A 20,767-nucleotide genomic window follows, 5' to 3' on the forward strand; every position below is an offset into this window, starting at 1 on the left:
GAAACTCAAAAGGACAATGTGTTTCTCTTGCAAGAAATGTCCAGCCATCAGTAGCCCTGGCAAGTGTGATGTAAGGTAGCTCCTACCTCATACTTCTGGGAATGAGGTTTTCATTTCCACCTCGTGGTCCAAAACAACTGCTTCTGCCTTCCAACCAGCAGGGAAGAAGGAGGGTCAAGACTGGGCATGGCCTCTCCCTTCAAAAATAATTCTCAGGAGATGCACTTAACCATTCCTGCTTATCTCTGTGTCCCTGGGTCATATGGCCGTGCTTTGCTACAAGGGACACTGGGAACTGTAGTCTTACCGTACTCAATTATGTGCCCTTCTAAAATTTAAGGGTTCTGTTACTGAGGGTAGAGCAGATATTGGAAGACTTCTGCCCTGTCATTTACTGATTGGGAACTCAAAACGCTTCTCAGTAACTCTGTGATTGAAGTATAAAATATATACTATTTAGACCTGAAAGACAACCTCTGTGATGTAGCCATAGCAGCCCTGAGAGGTAAAATTATAGCCTTAAGTATTGATTAAAGCAAGGTCAGAAATAAAGAACCTAGCTTTCAATTCAGGAAGCTAAAAAAAAAAAGGAAAAGAAAAGCGAAGTTTTAAAAGGAAGTTTGAAAAGGAAAAGTTAGAGCAAGTCACTGTGGCTTGGTCTGACCTTTCTGCCCCGAGAGCGGAGTGGCACCAATGGAGGAACAAGGAGGAAACCTGTACCAGCCTCCGGTGTGGAACGGGGAATCGGGGAGCTGGAAGAGCACGTCACAGGCGGTCTGTCCCCCTCCAGCTTCCATTGGTTGCCTCTAGTGATGGCGAACTCACTTTCTCCTGTGGTAACCTCATTAAAAACCCTGCTGTATGTCTGTCTCTGCCCTGCAGGTACTCACAGCCTAGTGGGGGAGATGGATACATCTGTCCTCCCTCCCCCACCCTCCTCCTTTTCCCCTCCTCCTCTTTCTCCTCCTCCTGGTTTCCTCTAGCTTCCTGTCTAGACAGCCCCCAATTAGCTTCTCATTAAGAGGATTAAACTGATTGGAGCACTCTCTCCCTTCTTCTGTTGTGGCTGCCAAGGGCAGTGCTCAGCTAACCCCCAACTCCAGGGGCCTCATTCTGTTGCTTGGGAGGGTTAGAGGTCTGAAGGAGGTCATGCCAGCTCCGCCCAGGCGAGACCCGTGCAGCCACATCTTTCAGGCCCCATAAGCCAGCCTCCAGGCCATTGCCCTGTCTATGCCTGGGCCAGGAGTGCCCTTTCTCCTCCTGGCCACCTCCTCCAGAGGCCTTCCCTGATTACCCATCCAAGTGGGGCAGAAAGAGGGCACCCTCTGCTCAGCTCCCAGGGTGCTTTGTTTTTGCCACTTCTATGTCCCTTCTGGGGAGTTAGGCCCTTTACATAGGTGGTTATTATAGGAGCAAAGCAAGCAACGCCCCCATCCCGGCTCTCTGGCTCTCTCCTCTGCCCACTGCAGGGCAGAGCATGGCCTGTGGAGTTACCAAGTTGGGTTTGAATCCCAGCTCCACCACTTGTTGACCCTGTGGCCTTGGGCAAGTGACCTCCCGTCAGACCTTAATCACCACATCTGTGAAATGGGGTGACTCCTGGAAGCCTCACATGGGGTAGTTGAGAGGACTATGTGAGAGCAGGCTCAGAGTGCTCTGCCTGAGACCTCGGAAAGGGTCCTCACCCAGGGTGACTTCGCCCCCAGGGCATGGTGGGCAGTATCCAAGGACATCTGCGGTTGTCCCCAGCGTGCACAGTGCCAAGGAAGAGAGGCCTTGCTGCATAGTAAATGCCCCTGAATGATGGCTGGTCTCAGCAGAACCAAGCACTCCACCCACCACATACTCTCATCGACCACCCTGTGTTCTGAGGCCCTGGCAACCCCGCACTCAGCTAGAATGGGCACCCCCACAGCCTGTGGCTTGCCCCTCCACCTGCTTCCCTTACATCACACTCGATTCACCTACAGTGGAGCTGGCAGTCCAGTGTGGGGTGGCCTTGTTCTACAAACGGATGCTCGGGTGGGAGATGTGCAGGCCTGCTCGCTCTCTGAAAAGTGTGTGCCTCAGTGGGACAGACAGGCACGTGTGTGTCTTTGCTGGGAGCACACGGGATGCTCCGGTGGGGGCTGGTAGCCACGGGTACTAGAGAAAGATGGCCATTCAGATGAGGGGGCTATTACAGGTTAAAAGGAGGGGCAGGCTTAGAAGGAGGACATGTTAACTGACAGCAATAGCTCAAATGGGAGCATTACAGACCTGTTTGCTAAACAAACGGGGAATGCCCCAACATGGGGGTGCGTGCTCAGGGCCCTCTGAGCCTGCCCAGGAACATGAATGGTTATTCCCCCAGCGCCTGCCGGGCTCCCCCTCCCAGGCCCTGTCCTGGCTTCCACAGGCCCCATCTCAGGAAGCTCAGGAGGGGTGGGTCCATGCCAAGCTATTTCCATCCAGGACAGGCTGTTCTAGGAAGTCCTCCTAAGTGAGCGTCTGACAGCACTAACCTGGTTCTGCCACAGCCCCGCGCCAGCAGAAAGCCTGCCACCCTCCCACACACACACATGGCCTACAGAGCCAGCCTGCCCTCCTGTCCGCAGCCCTCCGTCCCACTAGCTTCTCCTGTTCCCTGGGAAGGACTGGGCTCTGGTTCCCATGGCTCTGCTGTCCCGAGTGCCAGGATTTCCTCATTCAGACAGCACAGTGCATCCTCAGGGCCATTACAGTCAGGAGGGATTTGTAACAGCAAAAGCAGGTGACAGCCTGAGTGGCCATCAGGGGCCCTGGTTCCCAGATCTGGTTCACTCCAAGCTATGCTGTTGGAGCAGACAGGACTCTCCCTGCATGGAAATGCCACGGGGGAAGGGTGCAACAGCGTGCTGGGCGGGGCGGGGCCAGGGAACATGTGCAGATGCCCACACCCCAAGACCTGGGCAGGAGACCCCAGAAACAGTGACAGCATACCTCAGAGGAAGACAGGGGCTCCAACTGGGGTGACTGTGACCATGGGAAACACTGGGCAATGGCTAGGGACATACATGGCTGGCACATGAGGGTGGGGAGGACTCCTGGCATCAAGTGGGTGGTGGCCAGAGGTGCTGCTCAGCACCCACAGTGCCTAGGACAGCCCTGATGTCAGCCGTGCTAAGGAGCAGTTCCCGGAGCAGGGGGCCTTGTGCTGGGTGGCAGGAAAGTCAGATTACATCATGGTCTCCATTGGTACGTTTTACTCTAAAATGCACTTTAAAAATAATTTCTAAACATGTCCATTTCCTGGCCCCACTTCTTTGAGATCCCAATTCCAGGGATGGGGCTGGGCCCAGGATGCTGCATTTTTTGAGGGGCACGCTAGCACCCTTAGCTCTCACATTCGGAGGATGGAGGAGGTGGGCGTGCAGGGAGGAAAGTGAGGGACACTCACACTTCCTCAGGGCTAACGTGAGCCTGGCCCTGGTGTGGTCTGCCCCATGTATCATGATGACGGCAGCTCCTTCCTGAGCCAGTATTTGCTCTGTGCCAGGGTCTCCATGGATTCTCCACATGCCCATTTTACACCATTCATTCATTCATTCATTCATGGAGAAGGTACAAGGTGCAAGGGGCTGGGTTGTCAGGGTTCCTGAGGGCCAGGGAAGGGGAGGTAGTCAGGCCTCTGTCTTCAGAGGAATGACAATAAGCAAGTCATTCCAGCAAGTGGGTATGTGCCAGGCGCAGGTCTAATGGTTTCATACGTTGTATCTCACGTGACCCTGCCCATAACTGTGCAAGGAAGGTCCTTTTCTGTCCCCTGTAAGGATTAGGGAGCGCAAGCACAGCAGCTCTGGTGCTTGTCCGTGTCCTCTCAGCTCACCAGGGACCTTCCCGTTTGCTCACCCTGCTGCCTTCCCCTGGGCTCTGACGTCCCCTGGGAGGACCTATCTCTGGAAGGAGGGAAGGTGGGGGACTGGGTTGGGATATCAGAGACCCACGTTGGCATCAAAGCTATGAACCCCAGGCAGCTCCCTTCTCTGCTCTGAGCCTTACTTTGCTCCATCTATAAAATGGGCCCCTCAGCCCCTTGCCCACAGACTCCTGGGAGTAAAGCAAGGGGTCTGGTAGAGAAACTGGGGTCTTGGGAGTGGCCTGCAGCCCTGTGACCCTCTGACCCCCTCAACACAGGCATCTCATCCCCGGTGAAGAAAACAGAGATGGACAAATCACCTTTCAACAGCCCGTCTCCCCAGGACTCACCGCGCCTCTCCAGCTTCACCCAGCACCACCGGCCCGTCATAGCAGTGCACAGTGGTGAGCACCCAGGCCCCGGGTGGGGAGGGGGTGGGGCACTCTCACCAGCCCCCTCGAGGCCTGGGAAGCCCAACCAGCTGTCTGAGCAGGAGTCCTATTGTTACAGCCTCCCTGCCAAGCAGGGGAGCCTGGAGGTGCCATACAGAGAATGCCCAGGCCTGACTCTGTCTCTTTGGGCCTCAGTTTCCCCTTTTGCAAGAGAAGGAGGCACTGCCCTGTGGCTTTCCCCTCAACCTACTTCCCTTACACTGCATTCAAATAACCTACACACAAGTAATGGTGTTGGGTGGTCACAGAAGGAGGTAAACACTCCTGGCACCTGGCCAGGCACAGGCCACGCAGGTGCTACGGGTGCATTCCCAGCCGCACAGACAGGAACTGTCACCCTGATAACAGAGGGAAGCAGACTCCAGCAGTCCCGGGGGGTAAGCCGAGCCAGGCACTCTGCACTGGGCCCTCCCTAATGTCACCTGTCAACTGGCGCTCCCCCTCCCAGAGCTGTCATTGGGGCTAACCGAGTTAAACTGCGGTGAACTCTCAAATGTTGCCTGTCACCCCACTGTGAGGATAACGATCTAGTTCCATACAAGGGTGGACACATGTACAGGGAGGCAGAAAAAGTCATGGCACAGTGGTTTAGACCAGCAGCTGGCAAACCGTGGCCCTCACGGCCTGTTCTTTTTTTTTTTTTTTTAGGGAGGGAAGTGGGGGGAGAGAGAGAGAGAGAGAGAGAGAGAGAGAGAGAGAGACATTAATGTGCAGTTGCTGGGGGTTATGGCCTGCAACCCAGGAATGTACCCTGGCTGGGAATTGAACCTGGGACACTTTGGTTCCCAGCCCACGCTCAATCCACTGAGCTACACCAGCCAGGGCCCTCACAGCCTGTTCTTATAAAGAAAGTTTTATTGAGCCATGGCCGCACCCATCCTGTGGCAACTTTCGGGTCACGATGGCAGTGTTGAGTAGCTACAGCAGGGACAAAATGGTAAAAAGCCAAAAATATTTACTGTCTGGCCACGGACTGGAGACAAAAGGGGAGTGACAGAGAATGGGTACAGGGCTTCTTTTTGGGTGGTAGGAACATTCTGGAATAGAGTGAATATATGAAAAGTCCCCGAATTGTTTAGAAAAAGGAAAGAAAAGCAAACACCGCCATGAAATATTAGTTGTGGAAAGGAGCGAGTCTCTGATAGCCACTCCATCATGGATGAACCTAGAACACGCGATGCCCAGTGAGAGGAGCCAGACACAAGGGCCACAGGGCGTGTGGTGATTGTGTTCCTGCGGAACGTCCAGGACAGGCACAGCCGCAGACACGGAAGGTGGTTGCCAGGGGCTGGGGAAGGGTGATGTTGGGGGTGACTGCTGATGGAACAGGGGCTTCTTTTGGGGACGATGAACATTCTCTACAAGCCAGCGTGGTGACGGTCGCACCGCTCCAGGAATGTGCCGGACTCACACACGCTGAAAAGGTGGATTGTGCAGGGCTGGGTGGCTACAGGTTTGCAGTTGTTTGCATGAAAAAAGACACGCAAGTTACTATCATTACACAGTAGCCTTATTAACTCAAAAGAATGTCACAGTGGTCCCAGCTGGTGTGGCTCAGTTGGTTGGAGCGTTGTCCCATTAACCAGAAAGTCATGGGCCCAGTTCCCAGTTGAGGCAAATGCCTTCAGTTGCAGGGTCGTCCCCAGGCCAGGTGCTTATGAGAGGCAATCGATCAATGTTTCTCTCTCATATCAATGTTTCTCTCCCTCTCTCCACTGCCCCCCTTAAAATCAATCACCATGTCCTCGGGTGAGGATTAAAAAAAAATGTCACAGCAGCACAGTGCACTTAGGTAAAATCTTGTAAGTTCTCACATTGCCGGCCTTTATTATTTACACCTTCCTTGTAGTCTTTGAAAATCAGTAAACAAATCTGAATTTCATTGACCTGCTTGGGTTAGTGCCACTGCCTCCTGAGGTTGTGGTAGTGGGGCTAACTTTTGCCCACCCCTGTATAGTATGCAAATTATATCTCAATTTTTTAAAAAATTGACCACCCAGCCCTTTACAAAGAGAGCCAGCTAAGCCCAGGGTGATGGTGTGGGCCACAGAGCCAGACGGCCTGGGCTCCAGCCTGGGGTCTGCCATCTGTGTGCTGTGTGGCTTGGGGCAGCGGACATACCACCTGAGAGCCACCATGTCATCCTCTGTTACAAACAAACAAGCAGAAAACAAGGATAACACCCAAACTCTGAGGGTTTTCCGTGACAGTCAGCAAGTATGGGCTGGGAATGAGGCCGCTGCTGGTCCTGCTGCCCTCATCACTGTCAAACACCCGCGGTGCAGCTGCAGCACAGCCAGGGAGCTGAACAGGTGAGCCAGGCCCCCGGTAACCGCCCCTTTCTGTCTCCGCAGGGATCGCCCGGAGCCCTCACCCGTCCTCAGCCCTGCACTTCCCCACCACCTCCATCCTGCCCCAGACGGCTTCCACCTACTTCCCTCACACAGCCATCCGCTACCCGCCTCACCTCAACCCCCAGGACCCACTCAAAGATCTCGTCTCACTGGCCTGCGACCCGGCCAGCCAACAGCCTGGACCGGTGAGTGTGGAGGGTGCAGACCGCCCGCCGGCACTGGGCTCCAGGCGACTGCCCTGGGGCCCCGGGCTGTCTCAGGCGGCCTTCTGACGTGCATCTTCATGTCAAGTGGTTTTCTGACGGTCGGAGGTCCACAGTTCTCTTCTGAAGCACTCGGAGCTGGGCTGGTTCAGAATTCGGGCTTTCTAGGTGTTAGAGTTGACAGCATGTATTTTATGAAGTGCTTCAAACATGGTCCTGTGGCTGCAGCTCAGGCCTGCTTCTGCCAGACTTCCACAGAAAGCTTTCGGTGTTCAGAGCTTTTTGGGTTTTAGAACTGCTGGCAAGGTGGTGGATGGCTAGGTCCTGGTAGTGAATGAGGAAAAGCATATGGACCACCCATGAGGTCAGCCCGTGTTGTTGAGGATGAGGCGGCATCTGGTGGAAGGAAAGCGAGTGGGTACGAAGTGGCTTGAGGAAGAGACAAAGGGAGTGCAGTCCCAGGAGGCTGGAGGCCTGCGGGGCCATTCCCACCAAACTCACCCGGCCATGCCAGCCTCGTCCCCCAGCAGGACCTCGGACAGCAGCCTGAGGCAGAGGGGGTGCCACCACCTTAACCACCTGTCTCTCTGTTCCCCCCAGTTAAATGGAAGTGGTCAGCTCAAAATGTCCAGTCACTGCCTTTCTGCTCAGATGCTGGCACCCCAGCCCCCTGGGCTGCCGAGACTGGCGCTTCCCCCTGCCACCAAACCCACCCACGAGGGAGGAAGCACGTCACCGACCTCACCCTGTAAGCACTCGGGAAGTGGTGCCTGTGGCAGGGCGGGCGTCCCCAAGGGGCCCCCTCCACTCCCCTCCCCGACTGCTGGGGTTGGGGGCTCAGGCCCAGCCTGGCAGGTACTGGCAGGTTCTGTGGGTTCCCAGATACAGCCTTAGGAGACGGCAGGGGCAAGTCTGTGGTCGGCCCCAAGTGGCCAGGTGGCCTGGGGTTCCCACATGCCCGCTCTGAGCCCCTAAGCCTTCCTGCTTGCAGCAAGCCGCTAACGACAGACGAAGACCTCCAAGTGGTGGCCTGAGTGCCGGGCCTGGCCCCCGGCTGCCTCTTGTGGAAAGTGAGGGCCTGTTGTTGTTGTTAAAATCAGCACATTTTCCATAAAAATGCCGGAGTTCCAAATTCCTGGGAAAAAAGGACCACAGTAGGCCCTGTTCTTGCCAGTGATCTGGATGAGCCATATTCGTGAATGGGACAGTCCCCACCTACTCGTCTGACTGCCCGCCCCGCCGCCACCCGCACATTCACTTGCCCCAGCTGGAGCTGCACAGGGCGGGAAGCCACTCCCAGGTTCCCTGTCTTGGGGTCTACCCATCAGCAAGGGCTCTATGCCCAGATCACAGAGCAGGCCTGGGCAGGCTGTGCACACTTCACCAGGCTGCCTCGCTCGGAGCCACTGACCCCCTCTATCCTCCAGTACCCCCAGAGCATCTGTCCTGCATCTTCCTGGGCCGAACAGCCTCAATTGCGAAGGCAGTCTCAGAGCCCCCAGGCTTCTCCCCAGTGTCTCCTTCTGCCCCTCACCCGCCTTCTGAGTATCTCTCTTCCTCACTCCCTAAATAAGATTCCTGACCTCACCCAAGCAAGAGGGGCCAGCAGTTCCATCTGGGCCCTGGTGGCCCCCTTCCTTATGTGAAGTACCCCCCTGCCCCCAGCAACCGTTACCTGCCAAGACCCAGGGCAGCTTCAGGTACAGACAGGCTTTATCTGAACACCAGATGCAGTGTGGGACCTTGGGTTCAAATCTTGCCTCTGCAGCTCACTCCCTGTGTGACCTTGGGCAAATGTCCTCCCCTCTCTGAGCCTCAGTTTTCTCAGCCACAGAATGAGTCAGTCACAATACTGGACTTGCAAGGCAGTGGGGAGCAAGTCAGTGAGATGGACCAGGGAGCACGTCTAGTGTCAAAGTGCAGGGTAGAGTCAGCACGTGGTGACGGTGGCTACCGGCTGCATACTTTCTCATCTGTGAGACGGGGGGAATAATGTTGGTTTCATTGAGGTGACGGAGGGTTACATGGGATTATGCCCAGTGCCTGGCATACACTAGACACTTAACAGCGGCAGAATAAACATGGATTCCCTCTTCTTCCTAACACTGGGTTCCTAACTACAAATTGAGCCTGCTTCCCCCCAGAGCCTCCCAAGCCTCACTGCCTCCCACTTACTTTTGCCCTGGCCAGGACCATGCAGGGACCCTCCAGCACCCTAACCCCAGCCAGACTGAGGCCCCTGACCCACGGTGGTGCCCAGCCGTGAATTACTCACTTGCCCACAAAATGTGATGGATGAAATTAAAATACAAATATATGTACGCATGTGGATGCAAATACCCAGCCTTCTCCATGCCTCTCCAGGAGGAAAATTAATAACTACAGTAGCCTCAATAATTGATGGCGCCCGTGTGGGATGCAGGCTGCCGTCGCAGGATGGGCCAGGCAGCGGAGCGCCCTGAATAATTCACAGGCGGTTTCTGAATTATGAATCTTTCATCCTGCGCCTTCGTTCCCAGCAGACACCCCTCCTGAGCGACCCCAGGGGCCTGCGACTGTGGGCTTTTCTGGGTGCCCAGATTGGCCGAGGGAGGGCACTGGGTGCTCTGTGACCCTGGTCAGCGGCCACCCTCTCTGGGTGCTCCCGTGCGGCCCCCTTCGCTAACGGGCTCTCGGTCTCTCTCCTCCCCGCAGCCTACTCTACGCCCGGCACGTCCCCTGCAAACCGTTCCTTTGTGGGATTAGGACCAAGGGATCCAGCGGGCATTTATCAGGCACAGGTAGGGGCCAAGAGGCCGGCTGGTGGCGGGGAGGGAGGGCCAGGGCAGAAGGGCCAGCCTGGGTGTGCAGGGAGAGGCCGGCCTGCTGGATCCCACGCCACCCTTCCCTCGCCGTGCCCGTGGCACGGGGGACCAGCTTCCCACGCCCTTCCAGGGCTTCCAGTATGGCCGGAGCCCCAGATGCTCCCTGCAGCTCCCTGCCAGGAGACCCTCCTGGGCTACTGCCACCCCAGGCCCATCGCTGTAGATGAGGAGACTGAGGCCACAGAGGTGCGGGGGTTTGCCCAGGATCACACAGCACGGCAGCCCGAGCCGGCAGTGCCCCCACACCCATCTTCGCCCCTTCCATGTCATAGGCCAGAGGGACCAGGGGGGCAGAGGCAGGGGGTGGCAAGGGCTCCAGAAAGCCAGGGACAGGTGGGAAACTGAGGCAGCTTGTGACAGATGATGGGTCCCCCCAGTGAAGCCTGCACGCCTCCACCCCAGGCTACCACCTGCAAGGTGGGGAGGTGGCTGCAGAGGCAGAGTCGGGGTCACTGCAGCTGCGAGTGCTCGGGGTTGGGGCGAGGGAGACTGAGCACGAGACCAGGAGGCTCAGAGAGAAGGAGCAAGTTGCCTGAGGTTGCACAGCAGTGCAGGACAGAGTGGATCCCAGTGATCCAAAACGGGGACTGGCTCCCAGCTTCTGGAGGAGTGGGGAATGGCCTCAGCCCCCCACCCATGTATTCTGACTCCAGCCCTTGGGTCAGGGTTCAAGTCTGTGTTGTGTGCGGGCCAGGAGTGTGTTGACAGAGTGTCCGAGAAAGGTGGCTGGACCCTGGAACCCCCAGTTACTGGCGCCTGTGAGGGAGGGGGTCACGGAATGTGAAGTGGCCCAAGGACAGCGCCAGCTCCCACAGGCCCTCAGAGGAACCCCCCTAGGGCTCCCCTGCTGCTTCAAACCACCAGAACCACAGAGTGGAGGTTTGGGGAACCACATTCAGACCCTCCAGCCTCGGTGAGCGGGGGGTCTCTTGCATCTAAGTCCACGAGCACAGGTGGGGGCAAGGTAGCTACATGTCCCGTTCTCCACTGAGATCAGAGCCATGCTGACCAGGCCCAGGGAGCTAGCCACCGCAGCCCGGCCTCCTGGGGACCTTCCAGGGCTGGCCTAGTTATAGCTCACAGGGTGCAGGGCATGTGTAGAGGACCTGGCCGTCCCCACCCCACCTCCCTCACACACCCAGCCCTGTTTCACCCTCTCCGTCTCTCCTTCTGGCCTTGGGCACCTCCTGGGGGGCTTTTGAAGGGCCTGAAATGTTAGGGGACCAGTTTCATCCAGAAAGGGCACCAGAAGGCCAAGGCCGTCCCACACACCCTTGCACACCACACGTTAAGTGTTCTGCCTTGCAGAGCCCCAACAGGGATCCAGACAGAGGGCTCACTTGATTAGGGTCACTCAGCAAGCTGGGGCGATCCAAGGATTCCCCGCTTTGAGTTTTGGGTCCCCCATGGCCACCCTCTCTTAAGTTCCAGCAGTGCGGACACCCCATTCCTCCAGTGCTCAGGCAGCCAGGCCTTTTCTCGCCCGCCCCCGCCCCACAGGAGGCTGGGAATGTCCTGATTGCTTCAGAAACCGAAATTAATAAAAACAGAGAAGGGGCCCTGCCTGCCTAACCTTTCCCCAGCCACCCTCCACCTCAGTCTCTGCATGGGGCCCCGCCCCAAGTGGACAGCCTAAAATGGGAGGGAAACTGAGATGGGCAAGGACAGGCACCTTTGCTTCTACAGGCTATTTGTTGCACCTTCTCGGTCAGGGGGACGATGGGAGTGGGACAGGGCTGGTGAAGCTCCGAGGAGGGGCCTTCAGGATTCTGCCTCGGTGGTGGCGGGGACTTGGGTCCCAGTAGCAAAGACCAGCCAGGCAGAGAAGGACCAGGGCGTCTCGGCTGGGGCTTGGCACTGACAAAGGCTGGAGGTGATGGAGAAATAGCTGGAATGTGCAAAACCCCAAATGTGGGCTTTGGCTGGGGGCCATGGGGAGCTATGGAGGGGTTTAGAGTGAGGGAGGGACACAGCCAGGTCTGGGAATTGGAAAGCGTTTTCTGGGACTGATGTTGGTGGGGGGAAGCATGGAAGCGAGATGGCAAGTTGACTAGAGGCTCCCTAGTGGTCCTGGGCTATGGGGGAGACAAGGCCCCCAGTCTGAATGAACAGGGAGGACAGTTCTGGTGGGGGGACCCCACCGGCACTGCACAGGCTGGACTCTGGTCACTGGGCTAAGGGCACCCTAGGTGGGATCAGGCCTCCCTTCCCCCACAGAAAGGAGGGAAGAGAGGCAGAGGAAGCCCTGAGTGAGACCCTGCTCCCCTGTCTCGGAGCCCCTGTACAGCGGCCGCAGAGCTTAGAGGCCTCTGGTTTCTGGCCCTGTCAGCATTTCTGCCTCCGCCTGCATTATTCCTGGCAGGTTGGCTTTCCTCCGCCCCCGCCCCCAGCCTGCAGTGGCTTCTCTCCCTCTCCATGCACCCTTCTGCCCTCCACCCTGTCAGTGTCCCCTCCCCGATCAATACTTCCTTCCCCATCAGTGCCCCTTCCCCTTGATCAATATCCCCTCCCCTGATCAATATTCCCTCCCTACCTTCCATCAGTGCCCTCCTCCCCTGATCAATATTCTCTCCCCTATCAGTGCCCCCTTCTGAACAATGTCCATTGATCTCCACCTGGTCAATTACTCACCTTCTCCGTACCCCACCCCCCTCTCCCTGTGTTTCACCATCAATCCCCCCAATCCTGAGCCAGCCATGGCTTTGGGTCCCAGAGTGGGTTCCAGGGACTCTGACAGCTCACCCCCTCTCCTGAGTGATGGGGTGCCCCCTGGCTGAGCATTTTGCACCAAACCCTTTCCGCTCGCAGCCTATCACTCTCGTTCAGCAGATAAGTAAACCAAGGGTCAGAGGGGTTAAGCCACCACATGCCCAAAACCATACTGGTGGCTCAGCCAGCCCAGGGGGATGGCAGTGTATTGCCTCAGTCTCCCTGTCAGATGAGGGGGAGGATGTTGAGTTGAGGGTCCCACCCCCATTACTGGGGCCAGAGCAGGGCAGCCAGCCTGGGAAGGGAGGAAGGAGGGAGGAAGGGCCAAAGGGAGGCCGGCCACCACTGAAGAGGGCCACGCCCAGAGTCTGTCTGGTTGCCAAGGGAAACCAGACATGAGGTAATGGCCAAGATGAACTTGAACTTGGTTGGAGGTTGGGGGCTGGGAGCCACAGCACCAGTTTGATGGGATGGCCCAGCCACTGCAGAGCAGTCTGGTTGAAGGCCGATGCAGTTGATTTACTATGGGGGTGGGGACCAGCACTGCCCTGATCTCAGGGAAGGGGCAGTTGTCCCCAGGCCAACCGCATGCATGCTGGGAGGTTGCATTTCCAGGGGAAGGGTCTGTATAGCCGCTTGGATGGACACCGGAGCTGCCCAGCTCAGCCAGCCTGCCCTTCCAGGAGCCTCTGTCTCCCAGTTTGCACAGTGGAGCTCTGGACTGGCTGGAAGGCCAGGGGAAGAGGCCAGCCCCAGGCAGAGGGAGAACAGAGGACCAGAGCCTCCAGGCCTGAGCGTATGTTCCGGCTTTCTGTTTCCCACGCGGTGGTCTTGGACAAATTACTTGACTTCTGTGGCCCCCAGTTTCCTCCACTGTGAAATGGGGTGTCCCTCCTTCAAGGGGTTGGGGGGAATCATTAAATGGAAGAACGTTTTTTTTTTAAAAAAGGAAGCACCCCTGGTCACAGTGCCCGGAGATAGCGGCGTTGCGTCAGATTGACTCAGTGAAACGGCACGTCCCCCGTTTCTCACGCGGGGTGCTGAGGTCCAGGGCGCTGAGGTCCAGGGCGCTTGTCACTCAATTCAGTGGGAAAAAAGCAGCTACTACAGATTGCTCAGGTAGATTTGGATGCCAGATAAACAAAGGATTAAAAGTGAGTCTATTTCAGAAGTTGCTCAGTAAATGCACTAAAAGGTTTTTAGGGAATTCAGATCGCACCAGGCATGCTGTGTTTTATCTAGCAGCCCTGCGGAGGGGTGAAGTTACTTGTCCGGGGGGGGGGTCACCCAGCAGGTGACAACAGGTCTGGGTTGGGGGCAGAGGCGGGCGGGGCAGCAGCAGAGCCTGACCTTCGTTTCTTTCTCTCCCTCTCTGTCTGTGCTTCCCCCTGGGGCCGGCCAGTCCTGGTATCTGGGATAAGAAGGATTTCTTCCCACGCCCTGCTCCTTCACCCCCGGGGGTGCTGCGCAGCCGGCCCCCAGCCCACATTTTCGGTGGAAAGTTAGAGCAAGCAAGAACATCCCGCCGACTCCCAGCCCAGCTGAAAAGACAAAACACACAAACACATACACACAGGAGGAAAAAAAAGAGAAAAAAAGGCCAAAAAAAAAAAAGACAAATGGGAAAAAAATCATAAAAATAAACCCACCCAAGCAAGAAGACAAAGGTGAAGAAGACTGCAACGCTTCGGACTCTCGGGACGCCACAGCTAGACCTGCCGCCCGCCCCTCGGCCGGGCCTGCCGCCCCTCGGTGCAGGGCTGAGGATCTAACAGTGCCACGGGGGTCTCCTTTAGTTACTCATCTCTCGCTGCTGCTCGGGAAGGGCAGGTGCCTGCCTCCACCTCCACCAGGACCAGGTGAGCACAGCCTGGTGCCCACAACAGTGCCCAGGCCCCATGGGGCAGGACACCCAGAAAGGCCACCTCTCCCCCGCACCCCCATCGTCACCTCCGCCAGGATGTCGGCCAGGCTTCCCACACTGGTGTTGGTGTTTCCAAGCAGAAAGGCAGGCACTGAGGAGGCCAGTGTGAGCAGGGAAGTGACAAGGGCAGAAGAGGGTTATGGGAGCCCCTGGTCATCACCAGGGGACAAGGACGCGTGGCAGATTCTTTCTCAGGAGTGCCCTGCGGTCAGCCATGGGATGTCCGCCTGCGTGCATGTGCTGGGCTGGCTTGGGACTTGGCCTTTCATCCCCACGCCTGTCTGTTTGGGAGGAGAAGTCTCTATGCAATTGCCCCCCCAGCCCCACACCCAGCGGCATAGAAGGCCACCCCCCACTGCACCTGCCTGCGGCTCCACACCCCCAGGGTCGGGGTCCACGTTGCACACACTGTAAGAAATGCACTTTCCAAGGAAGGGGCTGTGGGGGCGGAATGGAAAGACCCAGAGGTCTTCAAGAAAGGGGGTCATCTGGAGTCTCCATCCACTGAGCCCTGGGAGGGGAGGACCCCCCACTTACCCAGAGGAGGTGGGAGGTGACAGTGAGTGGATTAAGTGCCTGATTCCCACCGCCCGCCCCTCTTTGTCCAGCTGAGACGTGAGAGTGGCCGTGGGCATCCCCACCCCTCCCCCACAACCCTGCCACCTCCAGTCCCCGACCCCTCATTGCTATGCTCCCCTCAGAGAGATGGGGACCCCCAGTGGGCCTGAGGGGCAGAGCTGGGTGTCCCCCCGAGCATCCTGCCATGCTGGGGCGCGGGGGGCAGGGGCGAGGTCTGGGGAAACCGGTGTCCCCTCCCCCCCACGCCTCCTCTGCCAGTGCCTTACATCCTGGAGCGACACCCCCTCCCTGGTGCCTCTCAGCCCAAAGGGGGACTACAGTTTGCACTTTTATTTCCCCCCAAAATGGGCACAGCCAGGGAGGTGCATTGCAGCTGGGCCCCCAGAAGGACTGCAATTCGTGTGATCCTGGACGGGGTGGGGAGTTCTGGTGGAGGGGGTGCCAGCACCTCTGGGCCCCTGTGCTGCACAGGGGGCCTCCCATCTGCTAAGCGTTTTCCGTTGAGCCGCTCCAAAAACACTAAGCTGGGGACACCGGGTACCCCCCTACCCCGGCTCCCCAGCCCCATTCCCACCCCACCCCAGGATGGCCATCTTGGGTGGGGGGCCTGGGAGGGAGTGTTAGGTGTTCTAGGGTCACAGGACCCAAACACAGGGACCCCTCCCAGCCCATCCATCTGAGCCCCCACTGGCCACCTCCAGCCTCCATGCCTGGCGCTGAGGAATATGTACCCCACCATGACCCCTACCCCGGGCCTAGGCCAAAGCTATTGCCCCGAGCAGGGCCTCCGCCTCATCTGCTCCCAGCCTGGCCCTCTGCTCCTTCTCTTGGTACCCCTGGGCCTGGCCCCCCTCCCTCCACCCCAACACCTCCAGAAACCAGACTTTCCTCCCAAACCAGCCCAAGGGGCTTGGCGAACCCACTTGATCATACAGAGAAAGACCCAAGGCCCTTCCCCATCAACACCCCCCTCCCATTGTCCAGAGGGGTTCGAGAACCCTTGGTCTGTCCATGAACCCCCAGGGCCCCTCTGGGTGGCCATTGGGGGCCAAAGCATGGGCCGCTTTTCGGGAGGGCAGCTAGGGTATCCGGAAGCTTCTCGGCCGGGAACCTTAGGGTGCAGGTAGGCATAGTAGCGGAGGGGGCGCCCGGCAGCCCCCAGCGATCTAACTTTGCATGGTGCTTAGTCGAGGACTCCTGTGACCTGGCTCCTGCCGGCAGCTCGCTGGAGCTGACACTGCATGGCAAACTGTACCCGGCTCTGTCTCCCGTCCCCAGCCTCCCAGCCCCCACTACTGCCCCCTCCTCCTTAAAAAAAGATTCAAAAAAATACCTTGAAAAAGTCCATGTTTCCTAATTTGCACGAAATTTTTTACCACATGATGTGCCTTGCCTTCCGAAAATAAGTATTACCTTTAAACAATATCAGTGCGAAGGTAGCTGCATGCCCTGCTCGTGTAGTTAAAAAGAAAAAGACAAAACAATGACATGAAATAAAAAGTAAAAATGGAAAAGGGATGTATTTCTATTTGTAAAATAATAATAATAATAATAATAAGCAAGAAGAACTTAAAGAAAAATACACGCTAAAAGAGCAATTGCCCCATGACTGGTCCCACCGCCCACGCCCCACCAGCCCCGGGCTCTGTCTCCACGGCCCCTGCTGCATGGGGGGTGCTCCCTGGTGCTCCGCCACCCCAGCCGGCCCCTGGGCTCCAAGGGGTCATTTCTGAAGCCCCCACCCACAGCAGCAGGCAGACCTCAGGAGTATGCCCTTGGGCCGCCGGCCAGTCCCCCAGATGCCATGCGTGCATGCGCGACCCCGGGCAGCGCCCTCGGGGCGGCCGCCCTGCCGACAGCCAGACCCCCCATCCCACCTTCTGCGCAGGCTGGCATCCCTCTGGCTCAGGGTCAGATTGCTCTCCCACCCCAAAGAGGCTCCCTCTTCCCCAGTGCACCCCCCTCCTTCTTGCCAAAGGACCCACTCGTGCCCCACCCCTGGAGACCTGCATCGGGTGTCCATTCCCTTCTGCCCTCCCCTTGCCCCCCAGCACCCACTTCTGTGTCTTCCAGCTGTGACTGTGGAGGGTACCTGGTATGAAACAAAAAACAAAAACCAAACTTGATATATGCAATACCTGTCTGTCTGTACCTGTAGCCCTAGCCCGGCCATCAGAGGCCCAGTTGGGGAGGCCAGAGGGGTCAGGGCCGGTCAGGGACCCCCATCACAGGTCTCTGCCTGGGTGGCTGGCCGTGCTGTTGTCTTTTTCTTGTTTTTTATTTTCTCATATTTTCCTTTCTTTAAGTTCCAACTTCCTCTACCTTGAACTCCCCCACAGGTGAGACAGTAGCAGGTGGTTAGTGGAGTGGCCCCTCGGAGGGACCAGAGAGCTGGGCTCTCCGCCCTCAGGCCCCAACCCCGGGGACACCAGTTGGACAGTCGTCTCCATTTGCTGCCGCCCCCTTGGACTTGAAAGTTGTCTCCAGAGCAGGGTGGGGCTTCGTTAGAAAGGTCCCAGCTTCCATCCACCATCAAGCCCCATCCCACATTGTCTCCCCGAAAGGCGCCTCAGCAAGCCCCAGGGGACGGAGGGGGCCCAGAGCTCGGCCTCGGCTGCCATGACAGTGTCCTTCGGACCTGCCACTTGGCCAGAGAGCCCAAGGCCACGTGTGTCCATTTTCATGTGGCTGATTTCTGCTTTTCGTGCTCTCTGCCCTGCCCCCACCCAGCCCACCCTTCCTCGCCCCCAGTCGTGTGATCGAGCCCTCTCAGCACCACTGCTGAGCACTGCAGGCGGTTCCTCCCCAGCCAGCGAGCCATCCTGGGGCTGCTCGTTTCCGATTCTTGGAAAAACTCTGGAGTCCGTACTGGGCAGCGCTCCCAGGGCCTCCTGGCAGGCAAAGTGAGGCAGAAACACCAGGATCCAAGCCCCTGACCCCACTCTGCATTTGGGGTTTATGCCAAGAGTGGGGATAGGGGCCTTGGTTGGGTTGGTTTTTGTAGGGTTTTTTTCTTACATGTACGAAACTGACATCTTCTCAGTCCCCTCCCAAGCCCATGTCGCTCACCACCCATCATCCATCCCCACCCATGCTGACCCCCAGCCTGCTCCTGGGGTCCAGCTCATGCTGTAGAAAAGAACAGTGGGGCCTCCCAAATATATGCAGACTGCCCCCATCCCTCTCTGGGTCGAGGGCCCCGGACACCTGCCGGGGTGGTGAGGGAGGTGTGAGGAGACCTGGCCTGTCTGACTGGGGACGGGGCTCCAGGCCCGTGCGCTGGTCTGGAACCCAGGTTCTGGCTGAGTTCTGAGTCCCACCCTGAGCTAGACAATCAGACTCAAAAGGAGCCCCAAAGGAGACTCGGGGGTGCTGTAGCTCCCCAAGCAGCAGACAATTCCAGGCTCAGGCCCACAGATCCCCCTCCTGCTCCAGAGCCTTCTGTCTGTCCCCAGAGATGGCAAGTGTTCAGGGGCAGGCAGACCTGACTGGACAGCAGCCATCTGAGCAGGACCCGGGGCGCGAGCTGTTGCCCTGCCTGCTTTAGAGAAGGCAGCGCATGGGACCCTCCCCTCCCCATTCCAGCCTCTCCGATGGTACTCTGACCTTCAGCGGAGGGATATATATATATATATATATATGAATTTTTTATTATACAGACTATACAGTGGCTACTTTTTGTTTTGGCCTGGAAACTGTCTCTGAGACTCTGATTTTTACTTTCTCCCTGGAGGGTGCTGGGAAAGGGCTTCCAGAGATCCACCCTCAGATCCAGCTTCTTCCTCATCCTCCCATCGTCTCCATTTCTGCACCGCTGGGCCCTTTCTAAGAGTCCCACCTCCAGGCTGACAGCCTCCCCCACCGGCCACCCATTCTTGAGTGTTTCACAGTGTGGGGGGCCCGAGCTGACCCCAGAGGCCGACTCCCTGACCCTTGCCCCCAGCAAGGCAAGGAGACAGACCCAAAGCGATACCAGCAGGACTTGTTGCCAGCGATACCAAAACAGACTTTTCCCAAGCAGTGCCTCACATGTCTGCTGGTGTGGCTTTGGGGTTCTCCACAGCTCCCCGGGGGCAGTGTGGGGAGCCAGGCCTCAGGAAAGAGGAGTCTGGATCCAACAGGAAGAAGGGCTTCAGGAGGGGAAGAAGTCACCCCCCCCCCCCCGCAAGCTGCTGCCCCTCCCCACAGCCCTCCACTCACCCCTCCTGGCTAGAAGGGGGCCCACTGGAAAGGGGACGGGAGCTTCCCCGGCAGCCCTCCAGTTGGGAACCCGAAAGCCCATTCCCAAGCTGTATCAACACTTCTGTCTGTTGATCCTCCCATCTAGGGTCCCAGCCAGGCCCCCCAAAACCAAAGCCCCTTCAAGTCCAGGGGTCCTGGCCCCTGCCTCCCACTTCTTGCCCTCCCACCCCCGGACCCCACATGGGGAAAGGACAGGCAGAGTGTAGGTCAAGGGACAGAGCACACAGCGTGGCAGGGGCCGATGGGGAGGAGGGAGAGAGACCCACTTTCCTCTGATTTTCCTCCCTCCCTCCCTCCCTTCCTCCCTCCCTTCCTTCCTTCCTTCCCTCCCTCCCTCCCTCCCTAAAATTTTTGGTGGTGTTGCTGTTCATTTTCTTTTTCCTCCAAGATATTTTTGAGGGTTTTTTTTCTCATTTTATATTTTACTGATATTACCAGGATAGTTTACTCTGTTTCTCGCTTTCTGCTTGCCGCACATACCGGGTAACATACCCACACACCTGTGCTCATGAACCCAGGTCGGGAGAGGCTCTGGCTGGGTCTGCTCCTCCTCCTCCCCAGTGTGGGGACCGGACGGGGGACATGGGAACACCTGGGCAGACCTGGGCCCAGCCTGCCCCCTCTCCTGGCTCACCCGCCCTGCTCCCTCACATCATACTCCAATCATAACCTTGTATATTACGCAGTCATTTCGGTTTTTGCAGACGCGCCTAAGTACCATTTACAGAAAGTGACTCTGGCTATTATTATTTTGTTTGTTTGTTTCCCTATGCAACAAAAGAGAAAAAGAAAAAGGGGGATTCCATAAAAGATTCAATAAAAGGCAAAAAATAAAAAAGAAAAATGTATAAAAATTAAACTAGCTACGCTTCGACTCTTTCTGGCTGTCTTGGGTCCTTTCTCTGTTCAGTGCAGACTCTTCTGTGTTGTATCAAAGTGAAGGGAAGAGGCTGGAGGGGAAGGCGGCCAGTGGACACAAGGACCCCAGCACTTGGGGTGAGCCGGCAGGTGTCCTGAGAACCTTACATCAAATGTCTCCAGGGGACTTTTTGCAGTGTCTGAGGACATCTGTGGTCATGACTGAGGGAAGCTATTGCCATTGAATGGGTGGAGGCCAGGCTTCTGCTCAACACCCCACTGTGCCCAGGACGGCCCCCTACAGAGGAGGATCCAACCCCAAATGTCTGCAGTACTGAGGGGGAGAGACCTGCTTTAGATGGTGGGTTTGGGTGAGCTCTGGGTTCTGGCCCTTCCCAGCTGTGCTGACAGCTCCAACCCTCTCCAGTCCTAGGAAGTGAGGCTTCTCCTGCCTTCAGCAGTGAGGTTCTGGCGCCCCCTTGTGGGAAGACTGAGTACCTGGACCCAGAAACCAGGGTCTGGGCGGAGGGGTCAACAGGAGGCCCTCACCCACCTGGGTTCCTATCCCCACTCTCCGGCCCCTCCCTGCAGCAGGAAATGGGGGCACTAGCAAGAGATTCTTCTGTGAGGGACTCATATGGGGCCAGGGGCTCCGCAGAGGATAGGGAGTCAGTTTGGGTAGGGGGCTCAGTTGGGTTGAAAGGC

At 57.4% G+C, this 20,767-nt stretch overlaps 1 protein-coding gene across 5 annotated transcripts in view; it reads left to right on the forward strand.

Annotated features, from left to right (window-relative positions):
- NFIC (nuclear factor I C) overlaps window positions 1-17,071 on the forward strand; it is a 65,445-nt gene extending 48,374 nt beyond the window's left edge. For 2 of the 5 annotated variants that reach the window (XM_028519274.2, XM_028519273.2), the window contains exons 7-11: window positions 4,156-4,281; window positions 6,684-6,868; window positions 7,487-7,634; window positions 9,581-9,666; window positions 13,862-17,071. In XM_028519274.2, coding sequence (XP_028375075.1) covers window positions 4,156-4,281; window positions 6,684-6,868; window positions 7,487-7,634; window positions 9,581-9,666; window positions 13,862-13,879 — 563 coding nt within the window. In that variant the 3' untranslated portion in view covers window positions 13,880-17,071. The remainder of the gene's footprint in view (window positions 1-4,155; window positions 4,282-6,683; window positions 6,869-7,486; window positions 7,635-9,580; window positions 9,667-13,861) is intronic. The other 3 variants (XM_028519276.2, XM_028519275.2, XM_028519277.2) reach the window with 2 other exon arrangements.
- The last annotated feature ends 3,696 nt before the right edge of the window (window positions 17,072-20,767 follow it).

Source organism: Phyllostomus discolor, chromosome 8 (genome assembly GCF_004126475.2).
Source record: "Phyllostomus discolor isolate MPI-MPIP mPhyDis1 chromosome 8, mPhyDis1.pri.v3, whole genome shotgun sequence".
NCBI lineage: Eukaryota > Metazoa > Chordata > Mammalia > Chiroptera > Phyllostomidae > Phyllostomus > Phyllostomus discolor.